The 27,774-nt window shown below is 41.3% G+C and overlaps 1 protein-coding gene across 2 annotated transcripts in view; it reads right to left on the bottom strand.

Annotated features, from left to right (window-relative positions):
* The window catches only part of cpne5b (copine Vb), a 143,085-nt gene that overhangs the window by 13,160 nt on the left and 102,151 nt on the right, over positions 1-27,774 (bottom strand). For both annotated transcript variants that reach the window (XM_034218372.1, XM_034218373.1), the window contains 7 exons: positions 20,906-21,009; positions 19,080-19,184; positions 6,457-6,498; positions 6,197-6,272; positions 4,770-4,823; positions 4,089-4,150; positions 878-924 (listed from right to left, as the gene is read on the bottom strand). In XM_034218372.1, coding sequence (XP_034074263.1) covers positions 878-924; positions 4,089-4,150; positions 4,770-4,823; positions 6,197-6,272; positions 6,457-6,498; positions 19,080-19,184; positions 20,906-21,009 — 490 coding nt within the window. The remainder of the gene's footprint in view (positions 1-877; positions 925-4,088; positions 4,151-4,769; positions 4,824-6,196; positions 6,273-6,456; positions 6,499-19,079; positions 19,185-20,905; positions 21,010-27,774) is intronic.

Here is a 27,774-nt window from a genome sequence, read left to right as displayed (position 1 = left end):
GTACATGTTCATTTACAAAGCCATGTTGGGTAAACTACCTTTTTATATCTGCTCTCTGATCTCTCGACGAATTGAAAGTACATATTGCCTGAGATCTCATGATGTTGTTTTATTAAATGTGCCAAGTGCTAGGACTAAATTGGAACAGTCTGCAAACATGTTTAAAACGGAGCACTTTGGTTCCCCTGCATCATTTTAAAACTCAGCTGGGTGACATGCTGTTTGATACTCATGGTACCTGTCTCTGTAAATAGAGTTTGTAAACTGTACCCTGTACATTATGTTGTTTGTCATCCTTATTGTTGTTCTGTTGTTTTTATGTTACATGTGTAACTAATGTCCTGCAGGTCACCCTTGAAAAAGAGATCTTTTGATCTCAAGGGGCTTTCACCTGGTTAAATAAAGGCTACAAACAAACAGAATTGCTGTGCCTAGTTACGGTTGCTATGCTTTTATTGGACAGTTGCTGTTCCGAGGAAGTTTTTACAAACAATCAATTGGAAAATGAGAAATTCCAATGACCCTTTTAATAATAGCTTTTCCCTGTCGATAAATCAATAGAAGCATTGTTTTCAGGTATTTTATTGGGTAGTGTAATAAGACTTAAGTGTAGTCCTTTCATGTCAAGCTTAGAGTTGTATTGTTTCATTGTATTCTTACTAAAATGCCTTAACTTAGAGTGTATTGACAAAGCATTTAGGAGGAAGAATATCCAGGAAAGGCTATCACTTATTGTGCCACGGTGTGTACATGTACATGTGCGCTCGCACTGTGTGTTGTCTGATTGATTCTAAAATCGGACATGCCACTTTCAAAGAGCACAACTATCTATCCCTGCGTCCCCCTCCACTCCCACTTTGCCGTTAGTATCACTCACCATTAGATGCTGTGAAATCAATGGCCACGGTGAAATTGATCTGCGTTCTACAAGAGGGACGGAGAAGAAAAATCAACGGAAGAGACCAGAGAGTTATAAAATAAGACAGGCCTCATTAAATACTAGCACTCGCACACACCCGTCCCATACACACATTTTTTGTGATAGGAGAAGAGATGATACCTAAAACGAAGGAACATCAAACACAAAAATAGCCAATTATTTCTTATTATGATATAGTTTCACACAGATCAATATTTAATTCCCGTTGTTTTTTTGAGAGACACAGGGTGCAGTCTCTCAATCGTCAAATATGATTTAGGTGATTACGCTCTTATCTGACGCTCACCTCCCGTGAGAAGGCGTAGCAGGAGGTGCAGATGAGCCTTTGAGACACTGAGCTGTGTAACAAGCAATTGATGGAGCACTTAAGAGCAAATCATAATCCAATTTTCCCTGCTGATGAAACACTTGCCTCTTCTCGCTAATTTACGACAATGAGACGAGGCCTTAGGGAGTGGACCCAAACGACATTCTCTCATTATCTATGAGAGCCATCAGAGAGGAAGGTAAAATAATGGTATTAAAGGGATGGTGTAAAATATTCACATTAACCTTTCAGTTTGAGGGTTGGGACGCGGCAAAGCCTGACCCTGATAACTTTAGTATTCATTTGTCTTTATTGCATAAATTCATGACTTTGTGAATTCTCGAAAAAAAGAGAATCACACTTTGTTTTCTAAGAATTTACTCTTCTAAGTTTATTTTACTAACATGGTTTACCTACCTTCACTTAAACAATTGCCATCTATCTATCGCTCTATCAATGGGTTTACTTTCCCAAACGATCTTACAACTACCAACAAATGTAAAGAAAAAGAACATTTATATTTATTCATATTTAATTTATTAACAGCATAGTAAGTAATCCAGTGTTTCCCCTATATAGAAATAGCGGCGGCGCTGCTAGGGGGCGCCAGCCAGGTACCAAACACGTTTTTCTATCAAAATAATAATAAGTGGTGACCCTTTTTGATTGTTTGTTATGTGGATCTGTAGTATTTGTGTTGTGAAGGTGTATTTTGCTAAATCTTGAGAGATTGCTACTGTATGTACGAGGCCTCAAGAGCCTTTCTTGAGCTAGCAGACACATAGAAACATATTGGCCGGGCACACCCCGCACGTGCACACACAAAAAATGTCCTAGGGGAAACACTGTAATCTGATGTTGTGTTTTTACACCCCATGTTAAGAGCAATCACAACGTAAATGCTGTGATCGTCAGCATACAGTAAAATGCTTGCTGAAATATTTTTTATGGTTAAGTTCATTCGTCGAATCCACTTTGTTAACATAACAACTCTGTGAGTGTATCCCAGATTTCACTACTAACTAAAGTGAGATGCTCATATTTTGGCAGTCTCTTGCCCCTTCGGTTTAACCCTTGCAAAATGTTCATGATTGAATTTTCAAATTACACTGCAGTCTTGTTGTGTAGTAGTTGAACTATCTTGTTACTTTCTTTCTTCCCTACCATCTCATGCCTCACTCATTCCCTTCTCTTCGTTCTCTAAGGCTACTGTAAGTGTGACAAAAATAAAAACTTTTGCTGAACTTTTACTATCAATTCTTGAAGGCAATAGCACACTCTGTGCTTGTTGTTTTAGCTGTTGCAACACTGCTTTATCTTAATTCAAGTTCTAGAGCGGTAAAAGCTAATGTTATTAATGTATTAACGGGATATAAATGCAGTGAACCATAATAAGCACAGAGTGATGGGCTCTATCATTATGTTCAAAGTATAATATGTCCTCTCATACCTAACCACTGCACTTTACAAGCCAAATTATCCCTATTCTTTTTATGATTATGGTGGCTTTCAAAGAAGACATAAAAGCTTCTAGACTAGAGTAGACTTTGCATCCTGATGAAAGGAGTTACGCCAAATGATACCGAAAAGTGCTTGAACAGCTAGCCGCAAACACTTTTACTTTTGTTGTTTCTCAAGTTTTTTTATGCCGTAAAATGTAAAGTTTAAAGTGCTTGGACAGTTTAAACGACGCATTTTCCGAACCTCCATCCATTTTGTACAGAGCTCCACATTTGCAAGATCCAACTCTTTAATGTGTCATGAAGTAAGTGCCAGAGTAATGTTAGGGCGTAGAGTGATGGGGATGATATTTTTGAAGTGAGGCCACTAAACCTTAAGGTTATTGTATCATTGATCAACCACAGCTAGGAACTGTCAGTGACATCTGGCACACTTGTCAGCTCTGCCATAGCTCATAAAACCTATGACAGCCTACCCGCTGTGACGGGACAGTGGAGATCAAAGGAGAGCCCGACCGGTCTGAGACACACTTCACCTGAGACACACTTAATGCTCAAATGTCAACCTCCGGCTCTGAAACTAAACTGGTCCAAACGTTGTTACCCATTTTGAAGATGGTTCGGTCTTACTTCATTTAAAATATATTTGGCACTTTAGTACATGCAGTCAGCATAGAGTGTGAATTTATTAATCTAATTACCAAAGTGAATTATGGTGCCACCTAATGAAAAATGGAGATATATGAATTTTAATATAATTCATACAAGTAAGTTACAATCTAGATGTTTTATATTAGTGTGCACGTCCCATTAATTCTTTAAATGAACATTTAAACAATAATTTCCGTCATTCTTTGTTCAGTACTGAAGTTTCGGCCAACATCGCTTTCAACAAATAGCCAGTACACAAACTGCACTTTGTTCACAGCTACATCATTTCTCCCTTTATAATCTCTGTAACACACACATGGCTCCACTGCCTCACAATAGAAGACATTAGTGTTGCTGACACAACATACGGCTCCATTAAGGAGTTTATAGCTGGATAACACTCTTTAGTTTAAAAAAACACTTTACAAATGTTTGTTCCTGGGTCAGAAGAGAATCAACGTTGGGCTGGAAGAAACCCTGCTTCCTTTATCAGAATGATCCTTTAGAGCTAATAGTAAAGACTTCAATGGGGAGCATTTGCCTGGGAGTTAGTTGAGAGCAGAAAGTGCTTAAAGGAAAGGGGGAATTGCCAGGTGGCCAGAAACACATCTCTCATACAAATGCTGCTAATGTTAACCATAAGCTTCTACAGTTAACCCACGCCGAACAAGAGGTAAAGTGACCATTTCATGGTCAGTTATTGTATTGTATTGTAGTCATTTCCACTCACCCTCCTTTGATGTAATCTAAGAACGTGAACTCTGACTCCACTGAAAACGAGAGCAAAGTCACCTGGAATTAAAGACAAGGAGAACAACTTGATTAGAAAAAGTGGTTATGATATAACAGTATCTTCCAATAAACTGTTGTAGCTAAGTCTCACTTTAAAAAAAGATGAGAGCCGACTGGTTTCTGATCACAGATTAATTTACATTACCAGAGGAAAGTTTGAAGAGAGGATGAGAAGCATTTGAATGCATTACTCGCACACACTGCTGTGAAAGAACATTGGTGTCTCGTCTGTGTCGCACACTCTGATCTTTAACATATTATAATATGTATTTCAAGTGCTGCAGCACCTTCATCTTTTATTTTGTCCCACCCACATACTTAACTGACACCCAAAGTCCATGTTGCATGTTCAGATACAGTTTATGTTATGTAGTATATAATGCAGTGTGTTTGTGTACATACATTCAAATAGACGTACATATAACATAAAGTATGTTTTTTAGCTTCAGCTGAATTTCAAAACCATTACTGAATCTGCAAAGCTACGTTTTTTTGCTTTTTTAACAAATGTTTTTGATAATTGGTATGTGATCCAAGAAGTAACTTTTTCAAAAAATAAAAATGACAGAATGGCTTATTTTTCCTCTAAACCAGTCCTGGTTGCTATAGCCATACTCACTGTCCCAGAGTTGGCATATTTCTTTTTCTTCATTTTCTTCTTGGTGTTAATCACCTAAAGAAATACAAGGTACAGGTTATCAAAAAAGTGAATATTTTGGCCATAAATTAAAATAACCAACATTAAAAATGAAACCAACATATACAACTCAATCTGCTTTCAAATCTGAATTCTAAATTTAGCAGCGATGTATCAAGATTATACAGCTTCTGCATCCCAGTGACGTGGAGGAAGTTAAGGGAGGTGACAAAAGGACGTTTGTGAATTAAGTTACAGATGTGTATTAGTTGGAACGCATAGCTCATGTAAACTTATGAACATTTATTATACCTCCATAACGCTATTACAGGGGAAAGTAGAATTTCAAACATAAATCTCAGGCTACAAAGAATCGATGGTTGAAACAGGCTTAAGCTACAAGACTTACATGTATTGTACTGGTATTCTAGCGGCTCCAGAACAAGAGAAACATGTCAATCCGTAGACCAAAGACGTCTCGGCTCATTACACTCATCCTCTATGGCAGCTAGCCATGAAAGTGACAGCCCCTAATTTAACATGGAGGGATGGCAATTTGTCTGACACACTGAACAATCTGCTGATGCAAAGACTAAAGGGCCTTTCAGTCTCACTGGGAGGTAGAGGAATCAAGGGTAGCGTATAATGGAGCTGACATCCAAAAGACAGGTATTTGTCCGTCGACTGGAGGCTACCAACCCACAGGAGCTGAAACTATTGACATTTCCTTCTTTATGGCTCTTTATTTTTCTTCAATTCAAATTGTTATGCTCATAATCTTAAAAATGCAAATATCGTTGATAAATATAATGATAAATCGTGCTTCCCAAAAAAAGCAATTTGGGATAAATGCAGGACGCATGTCATTTGTACGCTTTGCCAGTCACCCCTTGGATTGTGGGACGTTTTAATGAGTTGGGTTTGTAATTTGCATACAGAGCTGTTGTATCGTGTGCTATTAAGGGGCGAGTAAAGCTATCCCATGAAAATAACTGAGAAATGTCCCTGGATTGTTTTTCTATTAATCCGGTTTCAAGCTGTCGCTAATAGCTCTATTTCTATGAGAGTCAACCCACAGGTGATTAGTGGCAAAGTAAATCTAATGACAACTAAATCATTTAAAACTGAAGCATTTAATTCAATGTTTAACTGTTGGGGGAGTTAAGGGAGGGATAATGCACCATACAAATGACATTTAAAGAAATAAATTAGGAATGTATAGAATAGGAATGCAGGAGTAGAAGATGGAAGGAATCTGCTGGTGTAATGGAAAACAGTGCAACAATGATGTCAGATGGAAATGTCATTTGGGTCAGAAATGGGATCCAAGACGCGAGGCGTAGTGGGATTCCAGATCTCAGGAGCCAATAGACTCGTTGTTGAATTGTGAACACACTGGAATTACTCACCTCATACACATTGAACTGGCTCTGCCCTCGAGCTAGCTCTCGGTAGCTTGTCGTAAAATCCCCAATGAAGTCGTGGCTGGGAAAAGGAATGAAAGGAGAGAAACAACAGTCAATAAGAAAAAAAAATCAGGTGAAAATACCAGGACAAATGTCAGGGACAAAATGGATTTACGCGACGGGAAATGATCAGTTTCTTGGGTGAGCCAAAACTTGGCCTATGTTTCGATTCAATTTAATTTCAAAATTGCAATTACACTCACCTGCCATCTCTATCCCAATCGTACACCTCCACCTTGATTGTTCTGGGAAAAAAACAGATACACACAATCAGGTTTGATTTTAAAGCAGCAACAATCTCATCACATCTCCCATCCAGTAGCTTGCTGTGGAATTGTTGATCACATGACATGAGCAGATTGAGCTTACCCATTTGACATGGAGTTATAAACGTACCAAATTACTCATCGAACTAATACGGGAAGTTCCAAAGAGGTGCTTTGAAAAATTGGCTTCTTCTATTTAGAAGTAGCGCAGCTCACCAATGCTTGAAATTAATCTCTGAAGCACAGCATTTAAAAATAGGGGGTTTCTTTCAGTGTCAATATCCTGTGGAAATATCCTATTGTCATTAACGCTAATTGAATTAACAAGGACAGGTGAAAGCTGCCAGAGGTGTGTGCTCCTGTTTCATTTCACCCTTTGAGCCTGGGAGTTTTAAATGCCAAACACATCAGACCCATCATCACTTGAGGGTTTCAAGGAAGAGAACAAACCTGAATGTTTATTCATGCACTCGCCTACAATGGTTGTCCTTCAGTTTTGTGTGTTATTGACTGAATGATTCACTGGATCTTACGTACTTCAGGTTTGTTTAAAAATTAAACTGGATTCCATTGATTTCATTTAAAATACAAATTAGTGTTTGGAAATGATAATACGGGATCCCTGAAAAAAATTAAAACGGATGTCGCTTTGTTCCAAACCTGGGATTCTTGCCAGCTTCAGAACAAGGCTCAGCAGCTGGCTGCACGTTGCAAACATTGTTACTTGCAAACCTCAGCACATGTTAACTTCCACCAGTCCAAAGAACATCAAATAAAAACACTGTGATGACATTTTATACAAATGCTGCAGAAAACAATGTCCCTGCAGAGTGGAGACGAAACTTTTTGGCACTTTCATTCCTGAGACACATTGATCTCACCCCCGCGTCTCCCCTCTCCTCCCTGCTTCTTCTTACACAACTACTGACACCAGACCAGATCCAAAGGAAATGGAAGCAAGCAGTGTATCAGAGACTCTTTTCCTGTCACTGAGGAATTGAAAGATGCCTGAAATAAGCCCAACTTCCTCTCTGCCACCTGGCTCTCCCATTTTGTGGTGACAGTTTGTTCTTTTGAGGTTATCTTCAAGGCTGTGAGAGAGAAAATGTGCACATAGGTGTTAAAAACATGATGCTACTCGTCCAGCATGGAAAATAAAGGGGGTTGATAGTGGAAAATATAAATCAGAATCGGAGAAAGAAGGGATAACGCAGAGAAAAAATGGAATCATCCCTGATCATTTAATATGCAGGGCTAGCGCTAAGTGCTGCGGTTTGAATGCAAACCATTTTCAAAGTACCAGGATGCTGCTTCATACCAACTCAAAGCATTTGCCATCATTTATTTCAACGTACAGCTGCATTGAAGGACTCAGATGCTCAGATCATTGAGTGGCACATTCAACTCCCAGAACAATATACACTCCAAAACTAATCTGCCTCAGATATCCTCAGCTACTTTTCTAAGGCAGCTTTAATAACAATCCTTCAGTAACAAATATCTGTCTGTGATATTTTGCAAAGGGCGGAAATAGTCTTCGCTTGAGTCACATGGGAGAGAATACTGGAGAAAGTCCAGTATACAGGGGATATGAAGGATACTAGGGCTGTGCAATTAATCGTATTTTAATCGCGATTACGATTATGGCTTGCGACGATTATGAAAACAGCATAATTGACAAAATACGATTATTTGGCTGGGTGCGCTTCGCCTCACCCTAAAAGCCCACTCGGCCACGTGGGAGTGACATGTGTTGTGAGTGTTCAGCGCAAGCGAAGATGTCAGAACAAGAGCAGCAACTCGTTAAAAAGAAGGATACAACTATTTCCACTATTTGGAAGTACTTTGGCTTTCAGGAGTCCGACGTGGAGCAAAACAAAGTACAGTGCAGGATTTGTTACCAGGTTGTGTTGGCACCACACGCTAACACAACCAATCTCTTTAATAATCTGAAATACAACCACAAAGTGCAATACGACTGGGCAATAATACAACAAAAAGCAGATGCCGCTCGACTTCATCCACCACATCATCACAGTCATCGATTCAGGACGCATTGTACAGAGCAACGGCCTACGCGACGAGCTCGCAGAGACACAGAGATATTACAGGTGCCATTACATTTCACATAGCTAAAGATATGTGCCCAGTTAGCACTGTTAGCAACCAGGGCTTTAAGCAACTTGTCAACACGTTGGACAAGCATTACGCGGTGCCGTCTCGGTATTATTTCAGCAGGTATTATGTGGCAAATGCCGTGGGGAAGTTGAGAGAGATGTGGCTTCAGCTGACTACATTGCCACCACAACGGACCTATGGTCTAGCCCAGGGGTGCCCAACCAGTCGATCGCGAGATGTGTCTAAAAATAGAACAACAATATTCTGTTTTATCGTTAATGTCCTTTAACATAATCTTCCTGTGCCAGAATAATGCACTTGAACGCATCAAAGCTTTGTGATTGGCCGGCGTCACCCCTGTGTCGGGGCGTGGCTGAGGGTCTTCAGTACAGGTGGCAATATTGTCACCTGCCTGCGCTCATCTCTGAAACCAGACCATGTAAACAACCTGGTGTTTCTAGCAAAACATCTTTAAGAGATGACATGAGCAGCCCTACCAGCATTTGCCATGGTGGCCTAGACATTTTTATTTGGTCTTAAATTGTAGTTCAACATTTATTTCCTGTTACTTCTGGACAATGACGGTTGGCCAGCCTTCAACGTTTAACTGAGTGGAATATGTTGAATATGTTTTACCAAAATGTTGGCTATATGTTAAGGAGTTTTCAGTAGGTTGTGACAGTGCACTGCAACATGTTTGATTTAATTTATTTTGGTCTAATTTATTTTTATTTATCATATTAATAATATATGTTTAGTATGGTTTTGGAAGTGTGCTCCAACATATTTGTTGATCTTGTTTATTGGTAAAATATTATTTGTTTTAAAGTTCAATAAATGGTCAATGAATAATCGTCAAAATAATCGTGATATCAATTATTGACCCAAATAATCGTGATTATGATTTTTGCTATAATCGCACAGCCCTAAAGGATACAGTACAGAAGAGAGAAGGAACAAAAAATAAATCCATTATAAAACAACATCGCTTTCAATTCCCTCCAAAACTTCCCCATCCTCTTTTCTTTGACATGCTCTTCTTCAAGAGGACCTTTTACATATTGGATTTCTGTTTTTCCTTCTATAACCCTTGCCTTTGCTGTCTGTTATGTTATTCTTCTCCTTTAATTCCTCCCCTTACTCTTTCCCTACTTCAATTTCCTTCCTTCAACCGTGTTTTGTATTATATATATAAATATAAATATAGTCTTTGTGAGCAGATTGCATGTATGTTTGCTCTCTGTCACCACAGACTTAACCTGATCCTGCTTCTTGAAGGACAGTCTGTGTAATGACTATGCCACCCAGTCGATAGCCAACAGAGAGTGAAGGTTTAATTTGATTTTGCAAGATATTCTTAAAGGTTACAAACAAATCTAACTAGGATATGGTTGACAGATAGCCTTTGGCGATGATCCACATCTGGGATTTCCAGTTGTTGTTTTCTGGCTATAACAAGCAACACTTTACCAATTACAGATCTTATGCAGCAACAGTTGGGCATGGTCCAGTGGCTTGTAGCCTTTGTTCGTTCATGTTGAACATTGACATAGATGGGTCTTCTGTGAAAAAATGTTTTAACATTATAATTAAAGATAATGACACACCCTGTTCTTTGTAGTGATTGCATGGATAAACTGCTCCACGTGTTCTAATAATTATCATTCCTATTACCAATATCAATCCAACACCACTCCTTCTTTCAACCTATAATCAATATCCTGCATTACTGCATGACACTGCTGCATCCATTAGTGAAATGAGGCTGCTACACTGCAGGAGTTTTCCAACAGCAGTCGCACTAACACAACTTTTCTATTTTTAATTGAGATAAAGATTTGATTTGGAAACTGGTTTGAAAGCACATACTTGTTTTTGTTTCATGCAACACAATATTGGCCTTTTACAGAAGTAATACTCAAAACTCAACAGTAAGAAGACTGAGCTCACGGTTGTGGCCCCCAAAGCACTGCTCCGGAAGGTTGGGGATCTCCTCCTTCACATTGACGGCTGTTCCATCTCCCCGTCTCCCGAAGTCCGTAACCTGGGTGTCATCCTTGACTCCACTCTCTCATTTTAGTCACACATCAAATCCGTCACTAAGTCTGCCTTCTATCACCTCAGGAACATCTCCCGTCTACGACCATCACTCTCTGATTTCGTGGCCGAGACCCTCATTCATCTCCTCCCGGTTGGATTACTGCAACGGAGTCCTGTTCGGGGTTCCCAGTAAAGCCCTGGACAGGCTCCAGTATGTGCAGAACTCGGCTGCCAGGGTGCTCACTCACACCAAGCCCTGGCAGCACATCACCCCCACCCTGATCCACCTCCACTGGCTCCCAGTCAAGCACCGTATCACCTATAAATTCCTTCTTCTGACTTACAAATCCCTCCATGCCCTCGCCCCCCAATACCTGTCTGACCTTCTCCGCTACCACACTCCATCCCGGAAGCTAAGATCATCTGGACAGGATCTCCTCTCCACCCCCCGCACCAGGTTGCGGACTTTTGGTGACAGAGCCTTCAGTGTGGCATCCCCCACCCTCTGGAACTCTCTCCCCCCCCCGAAATCCGCAGTGCCCCAACCCTGGACATTTTCAAAAAAGCCCTCAAAACGCACCTTTTTACCAAGGCTTTCGCCACTGTATAGTTAGTTTAATAGGTTTATTTTTCCGCTACTTCCCCCCCCCCCACCCCCTTAACCTGTCTGCCTTTTTTCCCCTACTCCCCCCCCCCCTACCCGACTTGTAAAGCGACCTTGGGTTTCCTGAAAGGCGCTATAATATTATTATTATTATTTATTATTATTAATAATTATAATAATAGCTTGGATTTATATAGCGCCTTTCAAGGGACCCAAGGTCGCTTTACAAGTAATAGGGCAAAAACAAACATAATAAAACAAAAGTCAGACAGACAAAACAACAGATCGATTAGGGGCCGAAAGCCTTGGCAAACAGATGGGACTTGAGGGCACTTTTGAAGGCGTCGAGTGTGGGGATGTTGCGAATCTCCGCAGGGAGAGCGTTCCAGAGGGTAGGGGCTGCCACACTGAAGGCTCTGTCCCCGAAGGTTCGCAGTTTGGTGCGGGGGGTGGTAAGCAGGCCAGAGTCTGAGGACCGTAGGTTCCGGGGTGGGGCATGTGGGTGAAGGATGTCCGATAGGTACTGGGGGGCAAGGGCATGGAGTGACTTGTAGGTAAGGATGAGGACTAGGTAGGATATGCGGGACTTGACCAGCAACCAGTGTAGGTGGATGAGGGTGGGAGTGATGTGCTGCCACGGCTTTGTGTGTGTGAGTACCCTAGCAGCACAGTTTTGGACATACTGGAGCCTGTCCGTGGTTTTGTTGGGAACCCCGAACAGGACACCATTGCAGTAGTCCAAGCGGGTGGTGACAAACGCATGCACTAGGGTTTCGGCAACCGACTCCGAGAGTGACGGTCGGAGTCTGGCAATGTTCATTAGGTGGTAAAAGGCCGATTTCGTCACAGATTTGACGTGGGAATGGAAGGAAAGGGTGGAGTCGAGGATGACACCCAGGTTGCGGGCTTCAGGAGATGGGGAGATGGATAAGCCGTCGACCTCGAGGATGAAGTCACCAACCTTCTGGAGCAGGGTCTTGGGTGCCACAACCATGAGCTCTGTTTTATTGCTGTTCAGCTTAAGGTGGTTGGAAGACATCCATGTTTTGATGTCATGCAGGCAGTTGATGAGAGACTGAGGGGGGAGCTGGGAGGATGGAGTGGTGCTGAGATACAGTTGGGTATCATCAGCGTAACAGTGGAAATTGAGTCCATGATATCGGATGATCTGGCCGAGGGGGAGCATGTAAATGGCGAACAGGAGGGGGCCAAGTACAGAGCCCTGGGGTACACCGTGGTGGACTGGGGCTGGGGGCGAGTTTGAGCCACTGATGGAGACAAACTGTTTCCTGTTGTGGAGGTAGGATGTCAACCAGGACAGCGCTGTGCCAGTGACACCTAGGAGGTCTGAAAGGCGGGTGAGGAGGATGTTGTGAGAGATGGTGTCAAACGCTGCAGAGAGGTCCAGGAGGATGAGGATGCTGAGGCGGCCAGAGTCAGCAGCAATGAGGAGATCGTTGGTGATCTTGATGAGGGCGGTCTCAGTGCTGTGTTGCTGTCTGAAGCCGGATTGGAAGGGCTCATAGAGCTCATGGTTGGACATTGTACAGATGGAGTTGGCCAGCGACAGATGGAGTTGGCCGGCGACCACTCTTTCCAGAGTTTTGCTGAGGAAGGGAAGGTTGGAGATCGGCCGGTGGTTCTGGAGGTCGTCGGGGTCCAGGCCAGGTTTTTTGAGTATGGGGGTGACTGAGGCCATTTTGAAGCTGGTGGGGACTATACCAGGAGCCAGAGAAGCGTTGATGATGACCACCATGGGGTCCAGGGAGCAGGTGGAGGTCTTGGCCGAGCTGACCAGTTTGGCCACTTGGAGAGCATCCACAGGGGAGAAGGAGGAGAGGTTGGAGTGGGAGAGGCACGGTGCTTGGGGTGCGTAACCAGGTGGCTGAGGTGCAGGTAGGGGGGGAGGGCCAGTCGCCAGGAGCTGCTGATGGATGGCCTCCACTTTCGCCTGGAAGAAGTCGAGGAATTTGGAGCACAGATCGGGAGCCCCTGAGGGCTGGGGGGCGTCAGGGGGCCGTAGTAGGCGATTGATGGTGGAGAACAATGTTCTGGGGTTGCTTTGCTGGGCACCAATGAGACAGGAGTAGTAGTGAGTCTTGGCATGGGAGAGAGCTTCCTTATATGTTTTGACATGGTCACGAAAGGCCAGGAGGTGGACTGTGAGGCCAGTTTTTTTAATAAAACAGGTGAGACATTCAGCTCAAATGCAGCACATTGCTGAGATATGTACAGTCCCTTCAATCCACATCACACTGCGTCTTTGTCTCAGGAACATTCATTTTTACACACATTTTAATTTCTTGCAAAATTTGTATTGGTTTTATCCGTTTTATGTCCTATATATATTCATATTGCATTGTTGGAGGAGCCTGGGACTTACGTTTTTCATTTCCATATCTACATTGTAGCTACTGTGCATATGACAATAAAGCCTTGAATCTTGAAGGAGAGTTTGAATGAGATTTACTTTATTTATTAGTTCCATAGATACCGGTCTGAAGTGAGACAAGACTAGTATGACTAGAGTGCAGTCCTATTTTCAAGTGACTGTATATACGTTTTTATGTGTCTGGCTCGAGAAAGACAGTGATGCAATCTTCTGGAGGAGTGCGTCATCTCACAGACACCGGCAGAGTCTTGCTTAGCTTGATGCTTAAAAGTTAGGTTTGAGAGCACAATGCAGCTTTTGGATTTCACCTTATGCCTTTTGGTGCATTCAACAAGAGTGTTCAAAGCTGTGATCTTATTAGAGCCGAGCAAATCACCAGTAGGCCATCCACTGACGTACTTCAGCAGACTTCTACTACTCCACAGATAGAGGTGCGTCAATGCCTCCTCCATTATGTGCTGTAGTGAAGTGCCAGCTCGGAAAACAAGCAGTTGGAGCAACAATAACTGCCTCTCTACCCATGTACAACAGTAATAAACACAACAATGCTCCTTATGCAACTCGTACTATTTATGATTTATCGATTGTTTTGGATCAAACTCTCAGACTTTGAGATAAAGCATATTGAAGAGTGTGAGAGACTCATACAGAGCATGTATAACCTAATGTAGGTTATCCCTAAAAGTGTGTTTCCTTCCATTGTTCCATACAAAACAAATGTCACTTTGCACATAACAAACTTGAGCGGAAACACTGAAAATGCCTTCCCTTTTCAATGGTTTGAATGTACCCAATGAGAGGGATAGTGGCCCTATCTGTTTATCTTGATGCAACCAACTCATCTACGTCATCTTCATGGAAACACATCTCAAATAAATTGAGGCTTTGTGAGATTTTGGCAGAATCCTAGGTGTCGAGGGCTCTGCAAATCCTCCATTTATCTGCTTGAGGTCACAAGGGGCCTCAGTTTGACCTTCTGCAGACTTTCAGAGTGACTTTGCTGAATTATTTAGAATTGTTGTTATAATCTGCAAAGTTAGGCAGGCAGTGTTTGGTTTTTTATTCCATCTGCGCTGTGAGGATTTTCAGTCGAGGGCTTATTGTGAGTATAAAGTTAGCATTATTAATCATCACATGTAAAAGAGACAACTAATGAATTATCATCAACTATTGATCTTGCATTAGTTGCCAATATAACCACGGTAAAAGAACCATTTAAAACAAATACTTCAATTCATGTTCTCGGAAACATTCAGGTCTTAAATCACTTCTTTAATGTTTATTTAAAAAAAAAAAGGAAACCAATTGGTAGTTATTTAAAGAGATTTGTCTAGGTTTCTCTTTTGTATGTTTACTATTGCTCTTTATTAAAGGTATCAAGTATTTCTTATCTGATTTCTTGGTTATCGATGGGATAGTCAATAATCGATGACTGAAATAATCAATACTTGCTGCCCTAGTCTTAACTGATTAAGTTGTTTCCCCCCCCTGCTCCATAGGGTATGTATGTACACCACAGCTTCAATAAAACCTCCAAAGGGCTACCTTCAGATGATAGAAGCAAAAGTAATTACTCAGATCAAAATAATTGACAGCGTTGAGACCCATGTTTCTTGCAGAGGTTGAACAAAATATATTAGTAGGTCTTAAGAACTACCTATATACCGTAATTTTCGGACTATAAAGCGCACCTGCATATAAGCCGCAGCAGCTAAATTGAATGATGTGTACATATATAAGCCGCACTGGACGATAAGCCGCAGGTGTTTTAATGTTTAATTACCATATGTAAGGGTTCGTGCACAGAGGGGATTGTCGGGAAAGAGATGGCTGTTTGAGGAAGCTCCCATTTATTAACATTTCAACAAACAAGTTGCATATTTGCATAACGTATTCAAGTGTTACCATTTAGTGCAATAGTAGCTACAGCACATGTACTGTGCTGTGTAAACTGTACTGTATCACATAGCGTTTCAGACACACAAACTTTTCAACTTTCAAACTTAAACGGTGCGCTCCCAGCGCACGTACCGGCAGGGTTTGTGCATGAAAACTTCCTTTGCACAAACTGTCTCGCTCTCGTAATGTCTGTCTGTCTTGCTCTCGTTCTGTCTCTCGTACCACTCTCGGTTCCACTTTTACTTTGGCGCGCTACCTGTCTCACTCTTTTCCGGCCTCCAGCTTTTCCTGCTGGAGCCCGCCGCTTAAAGGTGGCGGGCGCGGACCGGTCATAGAGCCCATAGTGTTAAAGGTGGTGGACTGTAACCTGTAAAATCCATAGATTTAGGAGGTTCCCTAGTGGCCGTTAGCTGTAAAAATCCATAGATTAGCCGCACCGTTATATAAACCGCAGGGTCGAAAAATGGGAAAAAAGGCGCGGCTTATAGTCCGAAAATTACGGTAATTAAAAAGACAGACAGTTCTGCCATTCCCCTTTGTCAAAAAACACTGACACAAAGATTATTCCTCACCCACAAACAGGTAGGTATATAACCTGTTATCGCTGGCTTGTGCTTTTCCTTGCACTATTAATATAAATAATATCCTACTTTTATATTGTGTTAGCTGTAAATTGGCACTCAGTGTTTTATTTGGCAGATAGTTGACAGATTTTTATTGTCACGGTCAACTTGTATATTTTCTGCTTTTTTAGTTCCGTTTTATTTCTATCTTGATATTTTATAATTTTTTTGTATTTACTACTCTTTCATTTTTAATTATGTGCAATGCTTTGTCCAAATTTCAGATCAATAAAATATATCCTATCTCATCTTTTTTCAGGATGTCTCATACAGTGGCTTTATATGGACATATGTTGGTGCATTTTTGCAAGGAAACAAGCAACTTTGATGCCCGACTCAGTCTCTTGTGCATGATTAGCTCTGATAGGATAGCCATCATTCTAAAGCACATGTGTGATTGGACATATTAGGTATTTTAGCCAGCCACAGTATCGAATACTTCATAAAACAACCCCACCAGTAACCCTGCTGCCTTCAACCTGTTTGGGATTATCTGACTTTTCTGAGCACACACCAGTTTCCCAGCATTCTCAGTAATTAGAGTCTGACTGTATACAAACAAGATAGGACAGACCCCTTTGAATGAAGGAAGAGAAAAGGGAGAGACACAGAAAAAAGACGCGGTATGCCTCATGAAATATACCCCCCACCAATGTAACCTGTCAGTCACTTCTTTTTCATCCTCCCTCACAGCTCCTTCATGATTTTGCTTGTTTTCTTCCTGTCTTTCAAATTAGTGGGAGGCAGATAAGCTGGGAAGAAAATGAATTAATATCCCCCCTGCCACAACATGTCTACATTAATTACATGACAACTGTGAAGAGCAACCCATCATTATTTTATATTAAGAGTGTTCCTGTTGTTTGCTATCTTATTATTTCTCTCACATTAATCTCCCTTATTTTTATTATTTTGCAGTGCTTACATTCATCAACTGACCATTTACTTAACAATGTCGCCTTTACTTACTGTGACATGTGTTATCACAGGTTATTTATTTTTACACTGATAATTTGGTTGAAATGACAACTGTCACAACAGAGGTTATTTTTTACTTTTTCTTGCTTCAGACATGATTTCACCGTTTTAAAATGAAACATGGGCAACACAGTGATATACAGTGTTGTGCTAGTTACTGAAAACCAGTAACTAGTTACCATTACGAGTTACTTCATTTAAAAAGTAACTCAGTGACTTTACTAGTTACTTACCCCAAAAAAGTAATGCGTTACTGTGGAAAGTAACGTTTTAGTTACTTACAAAAAGGGCTCCCATTAATGCCCTTATAGCCTTCATTTCAATACTGTTATTGCATTGGAGAATAATACAATCTGTTGATCAACTTCACATGCCTTATATGCAATCTGGATTGCATCGATATTAGCTGGCTTTCCATTTTTGTATATTCTTTCTCCAGGTAGTTGGAAAAAGTTTCCCGTCCCATATGCCGTGTGCCGCCCGGACATGCTATCATGCTAACTAGCTCCCTGAAAGCGGGTGACTCCACTGTAGCAATAGCCTGCATGTGTTCTACAACATACCGTGCAATGGCTTTATCAACTTTTCCCTGGCCAGCAGTCCCTTGGTTAAAATCCAGCCGCTGTTGCTTAGGTGGAGGTGGAGTGGCGTCGGCTGAGTCTCTGTGGTCTTAGCTACTAGCTTCGTTCCAGCATGTTATTTTTGCAGATGTTTTAAGAGATTTGAATTACTGGTTTGGGCAGTAGATAGGATATTTGACCCGCCAAGACACAACTTACATTTAACTAAAACGTTCTTTTCTTTGTGCTCGACAAAAGTGAAATAGTGAGAATATCTCCAGGTGGAGAAACTAGACTTGAGCTCCGCCGCCGCCATGATAGTCTTGTTAGTAAACAACACAAACACGCCCACAGCTCGTCTCCGCATGTGACACAGGAAGTACATTTACTCAATCTCTGTTCGCCTGGCTGTTGACTATATAAAACAAACTAACGCAGTAACGGAGTAACGCACCATGTAGTAACGGTAACTGGGTTACTGCATTTAAAAAGTAATGCGTTAGAGTACTAGTTACTGCAAAAAATAACGCCGTTACAGTAACGCGTTACTGTTGCAGGCTTGTGAGAATTTCTTGTAGTATTCGGCCAAAATCTGATCAGCTCATTTTCAGACAGGTTTTTATATAAATGGATCAGGACAAAAAGTGAGCGAATCATTTTTCATGAAACTTTCAGAATCTCTTTACACAGAGGGGACACATGTTTAGGTATACACGACATGAAAAAGTGGATTTTGCTTAATAGGTGACCTTTAAGATGAAAGTGCAATCCATATGAATTGCATCCATACCCTTACCTTTTGCAATGGTGTTTTTGAGTTTTGGGAAGGCACACTGTTCACTAATTGTTAGTGTTAAAATTGTATACTTACAGTAAGTATATGGCCCAGATTATATCTGAAGAGGTAAGTGTTGACAACAGAATCACATCAGAGATGCTTGTTGAGCGTGACCCCTGCTACTCTAGCAAATATTGATACAGAGCGATGTCCTTAGCACACAGCAGCAGAAATAATGTGACAGTTTAAAGAATTGGAGGTTTATCACTGCACCTGGTTGAATGGATTTCTGCTTAAACCCATCGACACACAGGGTGTAATGGCTGTCATCCGTTTGCAGTTTTATCATTCAGAGAGATTATCGTTTGGAGCCATGAAGGCAGTCGATAAATTCAGCCCACAGAAATCAATGAAAGTTGAAGATGTCAATGGGGTCGACATTATAAACTATTCTAGTTGTGTGTGCACGTTTTTCTATATGTGCATGTGTGATTAGAGACATAAGGATACATTGAGCCAACTGTGAAAGATGGCGATCAGAAGGTGTGGGGGAAGCTGCATTGTTTACCTGTCGTAGTCTCCATTGCAGAGCGCTCGTACTGGGATAGCGAAAGGCTGCCACACTGGATTTAATGTGTTCTTCACCACCTCAGTTTTATGGCAGATAGTAAACCTAGAGGTGGAGGGAAATTAGGAAAATATATTAAAAAATAAAAATAAACAGAGAAATAAATGTTGACATTATGTTTTAAATTACAAAAGCCAGGGCGAAAGATTCATTTTCAAATAAGGGGATGAGCGATTCTCTAAAACAGAAACAGGAAAAACAAGGCTTGTTTAAGATGACCCAAACTTTTAATATTATTTTTCAAAATGTTCAATTGTTTTGAATGAATAGCATGATGTTTAATTATTTTGTCAGAGGCTCAACTGTCTGAAACATGGATACAGCAAGACTAGAGCAAAAGTGTAAAATGTTTATTGCACAAATTAAGCGATATGGAATGGAGTTATCACTCAGGAAATGGAATCACTCCTACATTAATACTGATAGTGCCAAAGATGATTATGTCAATACAATAACAGCGGGATATCTATTGCATTCACATCGACAGCTTCTTAAGTCTAGATAACTTGGAGCTGTTCAACTTCAGAAGCACTTTCTAAAACCTCCTGCAAATGGCTACTCGTCTCTACCTTTGAGGCAAGCTGTAGCTCCTCTAAAACAAGCCTAATGTCAAGTCCTACAGTGACAATAAATAGGGCTGTACCCATCTTTGTTTATCACTTGGCTGTTTTATTGTGTTTTAGACCCCGGAGAATAACTAGATATTTTGGTCTGGCTTTTAAATCCTTTCCCTTGACCCTATGTGACAATGATATGCAAATGTATTCCTCTGATATCTGAAATGCTTCGCTGAGCAGAGTCAAATAATTTGCTATCAAATTCCGCCAAATATCCTCTCCAAAAGCAACAAGGCTTTTTTACTTGTGCCTCAAGCCTTTTAAAACCGTGTTAGTCCTTTAGCTGCATATACCACTAATTTGTAACACCCTCTGGCAGCAAACACAGATAATATAGCACATCTTTGGAGATCCATTTCCCACCCTGTTATGTATTAAAAAAAATACTGCGAAAAGTTGGAAGATGGCTAATGAAGCACTTGCTAAAGCAGCTCCGGTAAGATAGGGCTGACGCTGACACATCTGCGCAGTCCCTCGGGAAGCTGAACAGCACTTTGGGAAGGCGTGAAGAGATGGGGGAAGTGTTGTGAATCCCTCTGTGAATTGCCTTAGAAACTGACACTGTTTTTCCTATTGATGGAAAATGCAGATTTATCTTAATCTTGCTTTTATGCTTTTTTCTCCATTTCCTTTTGGATCTGCTGGAGTCATTTAGGTAAGGTATAGTCATGGGAGTAGTGTTTTGAACAGGATACTTGCCTCTGTATGCAGCTTTTTAAGTTGTGCTTGTATCCGTGACCACTGCAATTCTTCTCCATAAAGTCTCACCACTCTCCTCTCTTCAATGTTCCTGCTGTTTGTGCCTCTCCCACTTCCCCATGTGATTCTGATTTTTTGCTATTATGTTACTGTAACCTTTATGATATTGTTCTTTAAAACTCATTTTTCTAAATTGTTTTTCAAAACTCTCATAGGAGCTCATTTAACCTGCTTCAAGAAAGGCAACCTAATATCTACCCTGGATATTGGGGAGCTTGGTAATACAAAAAACAGCAACTATTTTTTAAATGTGTTTGTCGATAGGATTTTCTTTAATGTACATCTCAGTGGAAAATGTTTGTCTCAGGGGGCTTTTCTGTCCACTGGCAGCACCTGCACTTCCTATGAAAACACTTGAAATAACAAAACTGAATCGCATGAAACACTCACGTTCCATCCTCGTTGCTTCTGTAGAAGACCATGAAAGGGTCCGACTTGCCGAAGAAATCTTTCTTGTCCAGTTTGTTGGCACAGAACTGCATAGTGGCGCTGTCCTACAGGGAAGCATGGAGATGTGGGAAGAGAAGTGTGAGAAAGGGTTTGGGGGGAAGGGTATATCATAACTTCTCTACAATGGAAGGTATTATTATTATTTATATGTCACTCTTCTTCCCCTGATTCTTCTCTTTTATCTTCTCAGCTCTCATCAGATGGAGGAAGCTGTGCATTACACAGGCTAATGAATACAGCATCACTGCTGTAGTCTCTGTTAATGTTTATGGGTGTGTGTATGTGTTTTGTATATGATTGATTGTATTAACCTAGTCCATTACTGTACACACATATTCATATTGTTTGGTGGATGCCGTTTGAACCAGAGTAGCAGCATGGAGGTCGGATCGTCACCAAAATAAATAAATAAATGGCCCGAAAAAGGTTAATGACAAAATAAATACACATAGCCTTCCTCAGGCAGTGTGTTTGTACCGGGACAGGAGACCCCCCCCCTTGTAATATAATAATTGTATAATGCCTGTGTCAGCAAAACGCAGCTTCATTTTTGTTCAGATGCACTGACAATGACACCTACCGCGAGTCAATCTGCTCAATCATCCTCCCCCTAAAACTATTAGCTGCTGAGCTAATGTGCCTTGCTCAAGAGCAGCTCAGTAACAGCCATTGGAGATCTTTTATTCGTTTTATTTTCCCAGACCTTTCCAGCAGGTTTTTAAAATTGAATGATTGGATTCTCTCTGCAGGCCAGGGGCCTCATGTATAACGCCGTGCGTAGGATTCACGTGGGAAGGTTGCTTACGTAGTAGAAATCCGAAAAATAGGTCCATAAATTTTCCGCCACTTCCCGATTCACCAAACATTGCGTACCGGCAAGGAAAGTGCATATGGCACTTCCTACGCCGGTTTCCCTTTATAAATCACAACCGACTCGAAATGCGGTGCAGCTTTTGCGGGCTTCACGTAACGCCCATATTTGCCTATAAATAGTCAAATAAACGCCCATTCATTCATTCATTCTGACTGACTGCATGAAGAAGATCGCAGGAAATGACGACAGAACAGTTAAAAAATACATCTCACACCGTGTCAGATGTGGGTTATTTTGGGGAGGTGGACATAAATCATATTGTTTGATGGATGCAGTTTGAACCAGAGTAGCAGCATGGAGGTCGGATCGTCACCAAAATAAATAAATAAATGGCCCGAAAAAGGTTAATGACAAAAACAATACACATAGCCTTCCTCAGGCAGTGTGTTTGTACCGGGACAGGAGACCCCCCCCCCCCCCCTTGATGAGAAACTGTAAGAAATGATCGGGGAATCCCTCCGGAGTGGAGTCATGACGACTGGATCTGAATTATGTTTTTGTATTTGGTGGTTTGTGTTCCAGCTTTTGATCAGCAACTATATATCCATAATCCACCAGTTAAAGGAAATACAACGAATGTGTTGTGTTATATTAGCTGTACAATTTACCACATATGGTGTTCTTAGCTTCCATACCTCCTGTGTTTTACGAGCGACTTATCAAGTCTTGGCAAACGGCATAAAACACGATTAAACGTGATAGTATATAAAACCATGCTCGTATCTACAGTACAAGTATACAGTACAATACAGTAAATACTTTGGAAGAATGCTCTTCACCTATTTGAATGAAGATATATTACTTTATTTACTTTGTAGTGTGGCTGTCACCTTTTTCCACTCTATGAACTGCAGGCAGTCAGCCTACCATACACTTTAGCCTTATCTATCACCACAGCCTAATGGTGTGTGTGTGAGTGTGTGTGTGTGTGTGTGTGTCTTCAAGTACTGTATGCAGGCATTTTAATCTCCAACCATTGTACCTCATCCACCCACCTGTAGTCCTGCTAACGTCAGTGCCAGCTGCTTACCAAGTCTAATTCTAGCATTAGTAATTGTCATCAAGCTAATCTATTCTGATACCTGTCACGGCATCTGGAAAGCAACAGATGCTTCCAATATATTTCAGCCTCAGAGAAACAACAAACTACTCTGGGTCTTGTATTTTTCTAATATCCTTTGAAGGCTGCTTTTGCATGTTGTTATAATCAAATACAAATTATGTTGTTTTCCATTTAGAGCCATTTCAGAACTGTTGGGTATCATTCTGATAGTAAAATATGTTCCTAGTTAGCCATAGTGTACAGTAGATATTACAACCTGTTAAGCCCGAGCCTGTTTTTCAGGTCTCAGGCTCGAAAATGACATTCCCAGAACAAATGACCATATCTTCCCTTCTAAAAGGGTTAAATTAATAATCTTTTTTCTCAAAGCAAGGTTACACCTGTGAGTTCGATGTAGAAGTGTCAGAATCAATATAGATTTTTTTATTTTAAAGTCAATTCAGATTGAACACAGTGCCAAAATGTAAATTATTGTGTCCAAAAAAAAAAAATTACTTATAGTGAAAACCACCCTTGAATGATGGGATGGTAGACTAAAAGCTTTAGGAATCCAAAGTACAACATATAATAAGTACCCTGTATCAAGATTGATGCAAAACAAGTGCAATTTAGCACAAAAAAAACACTTCTGGGGTCATTTGGGTGGGTTTAACATATCTCTGGCCCCCCTTGGTCGATTTTGATGAATGACATTTCTTTCTAACCGTCAGAGCCAATGGAGGGGGAACTCCCACATACACACACACATTACCAAATAAGGAGTGAGAGTGACGCATAGCCAAAACCGGAAGCTGCGATAACTCTGGTGGCTACCATTAGCAGCTAACTTTTACTCTCCGATTTTTACATAAAAATTGAATTATGGATTATAAATAATTTTTTCAAAGCCACAGACACATTATCAACCTATGGATTAACCGATTCAGCCGCGTTTTATCTCGTTTTAATGCCATTGAACACGTCTTTTGATCAGATTGACAGCTATGGTGAGACGATCTCCCGTAAAAGCTCCGTAAAGGTACGTGTTGTGATGTCTGTGTTTGCTTTCCCTGTCAAGAGTTCGGATCGCTCAGTGATGATACTATACCTAAATAATCTGTGGAACCTCAGCTTTAATCGGATATCTTGTATGTGCAGCTACGATAAGTAATAAGGGTATCTTTATCTTGAGTTCTGTGCCAAAGTGCGTTAGCATTTGTTGCTCAGGGCTCATTTGTTGCTCAGGGCTCATTTAGATGCTTCTTATGAGACATGTTTTGTTTTGGTAAAAATGGTTTGTATTGTCAGTTACTGTAGCTTAGATTCTTCCCGTTAATCTGGTATAACACATTAATAGGTTCTTAAATATTAAGATGCCCTGAGACACAGTGTCGTCAAAAAAAAGACCCGCCGGGGGGGTCTTTGGGGCTTAATTTAAGCAAGAATTGCAATATAAATCTTAAACTACTAAAAATATTTTTTTGTAGTAATTACCTATAAATTACTGACACTTTAATCACAGAATTTATGTAATAACTATGATAGTTGTTGAATGTGTAAGCATGGAGCCTTTTCAATATTCTCCAGTGGTATGCCAGAAAACACAACAACCAGGTTAGGTATCAGAACTGAAAAAATAAAACAATGCCAAGTGGTGTTGACACTCCTACGATCAAACAATACCTGAATCAAGATGATGAAGAAAAAGAATACTATTTGTATATATTTATTTTTGCAGAAAATCACTGTGTTACGACCCGGCTCAAAAGGCCACAACAAAGAGGAGACACACCATGTCGACGGTTAACAACATATGTTTATATAGGACAAACAAATCAAATCAAGTCAAAACCAATAAAGTATGAGGTGTGGATGTCAGTGGTATCAGTAATGTAAATGCAGGATGAGGATTGTATGGACATGTACAGTGGGGCAAAAAAGTATTTAGTCAGCCACCAATTGTGCAAGTTCTCCCACTTAAAAATATGAGAGAGGCCTGTAATGTTCGTCCTAGGTACACTTCAACTATGAGAGACGGAATGGGGGGAAAGAATCCAGGAAATCACATTGTAGGATTTTTAATGAATTAATTGATAAATTCCTTGGTAAAATAAGTATTTGGTCACCTACAAACAAACAAGATTTCTGGCTCTCACAGACCTGTAACTTCTTCTTTAAGAGCCTCCTCTGTCCTCCACTTGTTAACTGTATTAATGGCACCTGTTTTAACTCGTTATCAGTATAAAATACAACTGTCCACAACCTCAAACAGTCACACTCCAAACTCCACTATGGCCAAGACCAAAGAGCTGTCAAAGGACACCAGAAACAAAATTGTAGACCTGCACCAGGCTGGGAAGACTGAATCTGCAATAGGTAAGCAGCTTGGTGTGAAGAAATCAACTGTGGGAGCAATTATTAGAAAATGGAAGACATACAAGACCACTGATAATCTCCCTCGATCTGGGGCTCCACGCAAGATCTCACCCCGTGGGGTCAAAATGATCACAAGAACGGTGAGCAAAAATCCCAGAACCACACGGGGGGACCTAGTCAATGACCTGCAGAGAGCTGGGACCAAAGTAACACATGCTACCATCAGTAACACACTACGCCACCAGGGACTCAAATCCTGCAGTGCCAGACGTGTCCCCCTGCTTAAGCCAGTACATGTCCAGGCCCGTCTGAAGTTTGCTAGAGAGCATTTAGATGATCCAGAAGAGGATTGGGAGAATATCATATGGTCAGATGAAACCAAAATAGAACTTTTTGGTAAAAACTCAACTAGACGTGTTTGGAGGAGAAAGAATGCTGAGTTGCATCCAAAGAACACCATACCTACTGTGAAACATGGGGGTGGAAACATCATGCTTTGAGGCTGTTTTTCTGCAAAGGGACCAGGACGACTGATCCGTGTAAAGGAAATAATGAATGGGGCCATATCGTGAGATTTTGAGTGACAACCTCCTTCCATCAGCAAGGGCATTGAAGATGAAACGTGGCTGGGTCTTTCAGCATGACAATGATCCCAAACACACCGCCCGGGCAATGAAGGAGTGGCTTCGTAAGAAGCATTTCAAGGTCCTGGAGTGGCCTAGCCAGTCTCCAGATCTCAACCCCATAGAAAATCTTTGGAGGGAGTTGAAAGTCTGTGTTGCCCAGCGACAGCTCCAAAACATCACTGCTCTAGAGGAGATCTGCATGGAGGAATGGGCCAAAATACCAGCAACAGTGTGTGAAAACCTTGTGAAGACTTACAGAAAACGTTTGACCTCTGTCATTGCCAACAAAGGGTATGTAACAAAGTATTGAGATGAACTTTTGTTATTGACCAAATACTTATTTTCCACCATAATTTGCAAATAAATTCTTTAAAAATCAGACAATGTGATTTTCTGGATTTGTTTTCTTCTCATTTTGTCTCTCATAGTTGAGGTATACCTAGGATGAAAATTACAGGCTTCTCTCATCGTTTTAAGTGGGAGAACTTGCACAATTGGTGGCTGACTAAATACTTTTTTGCCCCACTATGTGTGTGAGAGTGTTGGAGTGTTGAAGTGCACAAAGTGAAGTAACTGAAGAAACTCATAATATACTCAACAAAACCGGGGTGCCTGTAGGGAGAAGCAGAGAGAGAGCACAGAGAGGAGCAGAGAGTCTTTAAATAGCTGCAGGGCACCAGACCCAGGTGCCCTGAGTTACTGCAATCAATGCAATCACCAATCACCACAGCACAGACAGGACAGCCACCTCCTCTCTACTGATGAACCCACAGGGGCATCACAACTGCGACCTGTGATTGGCCCACTACGGCCGCAGCTAGAGCCCATTTAGTCTGTTATGGTAAAGATGCCTCCATTCATGATGGGTAGGAAGTACAGTATGGACAAAATTACACTTTGGTACTTTGTTGCTATCCGTATCGCATTGAGGGTGCCGGGTTCTTAACATTTGAACGATGAACAGCCCAACTTTACTGTATTAGTATGTTTCTTGCAGCTTCCATAATTGTCGCTGTAAACCGACTCTTGTTCTTTCTCCATTTACCCTCACTCTCTCAGGAATGAGCCTGATTATGTTTTTTCTCCACCAGTTGTTTATCATGATGTGTAAGGCTTTTACCATCCCCAAATATAAATCCCATTACTGGTGGTGAGGCTTGTACAACTTGTTAACTGTTACCCCTCCCTCTTTATGGCCTGTGTGGTGGCAGTGCAGGAGGGAACGTATCTCTGGTGAATAGGTTGTGGCTAATCTCTGCTGCACAGTGGGTTCATTACAGTATGTTCAGATGCTGTAACAGTAGATTGCTGTTGCTGTCAGGGCTCGAGCCTTACTCTGCGGGCCATGGTGCCACTAATTATCACTTAATAGCTTTTTAATGTTGCAGCTTGCACCTTGTGTTCTTGCCGTGTGCCGAGTAGCAAATCAGCAAAAATAATGTGTGAGAGGATGCAAGTGTGTGAGAGTGAGAGCAGGAGAGTTTCTGTGCACATATGCCCATTTGAATTCATGCATGCATCTTCCCACAGTGTCCTCACTGTGTCTTTATCACTCACAGCCAGGCACAGTGCAGCACACACCCTTTGACACACTCATGATCACATCCACTCCACTCCCGCAGCAAGAGGAACTTTATCTGTATTCCTGTCCTCACCCTGAGAACACACACACACACACACACACACACACACACACACACACACACACACACACACACACACACACACACACACACACCACACACACACCACACACACACACACACACACACACACACACACACACACACACACACACCACACACACACACACACACACACACACACACACACACACACACATACACGCACACATCACACGTCTGCCATTTGACAAATCCCTCTTACACGG

Source organism: Gymnodraco acuticeps, unplaced genomic scaffold (genome assembly GCF_902827175.1).
Source record: "Gymnodraco acuticeps unplaced genomic scaffold, fGymAcu1.1, whole genome shotgun sequence".
Lineage (NCBI taxonomy): Eukaryota > Metazoa > Chordata > Actinopteri > Perciformes > Bathydraconidae > Gymnodraco > Gymnodraco acuticeps.
This window is presented reverse-complemented; position numbering and strand designations above follow the sequence as displayed.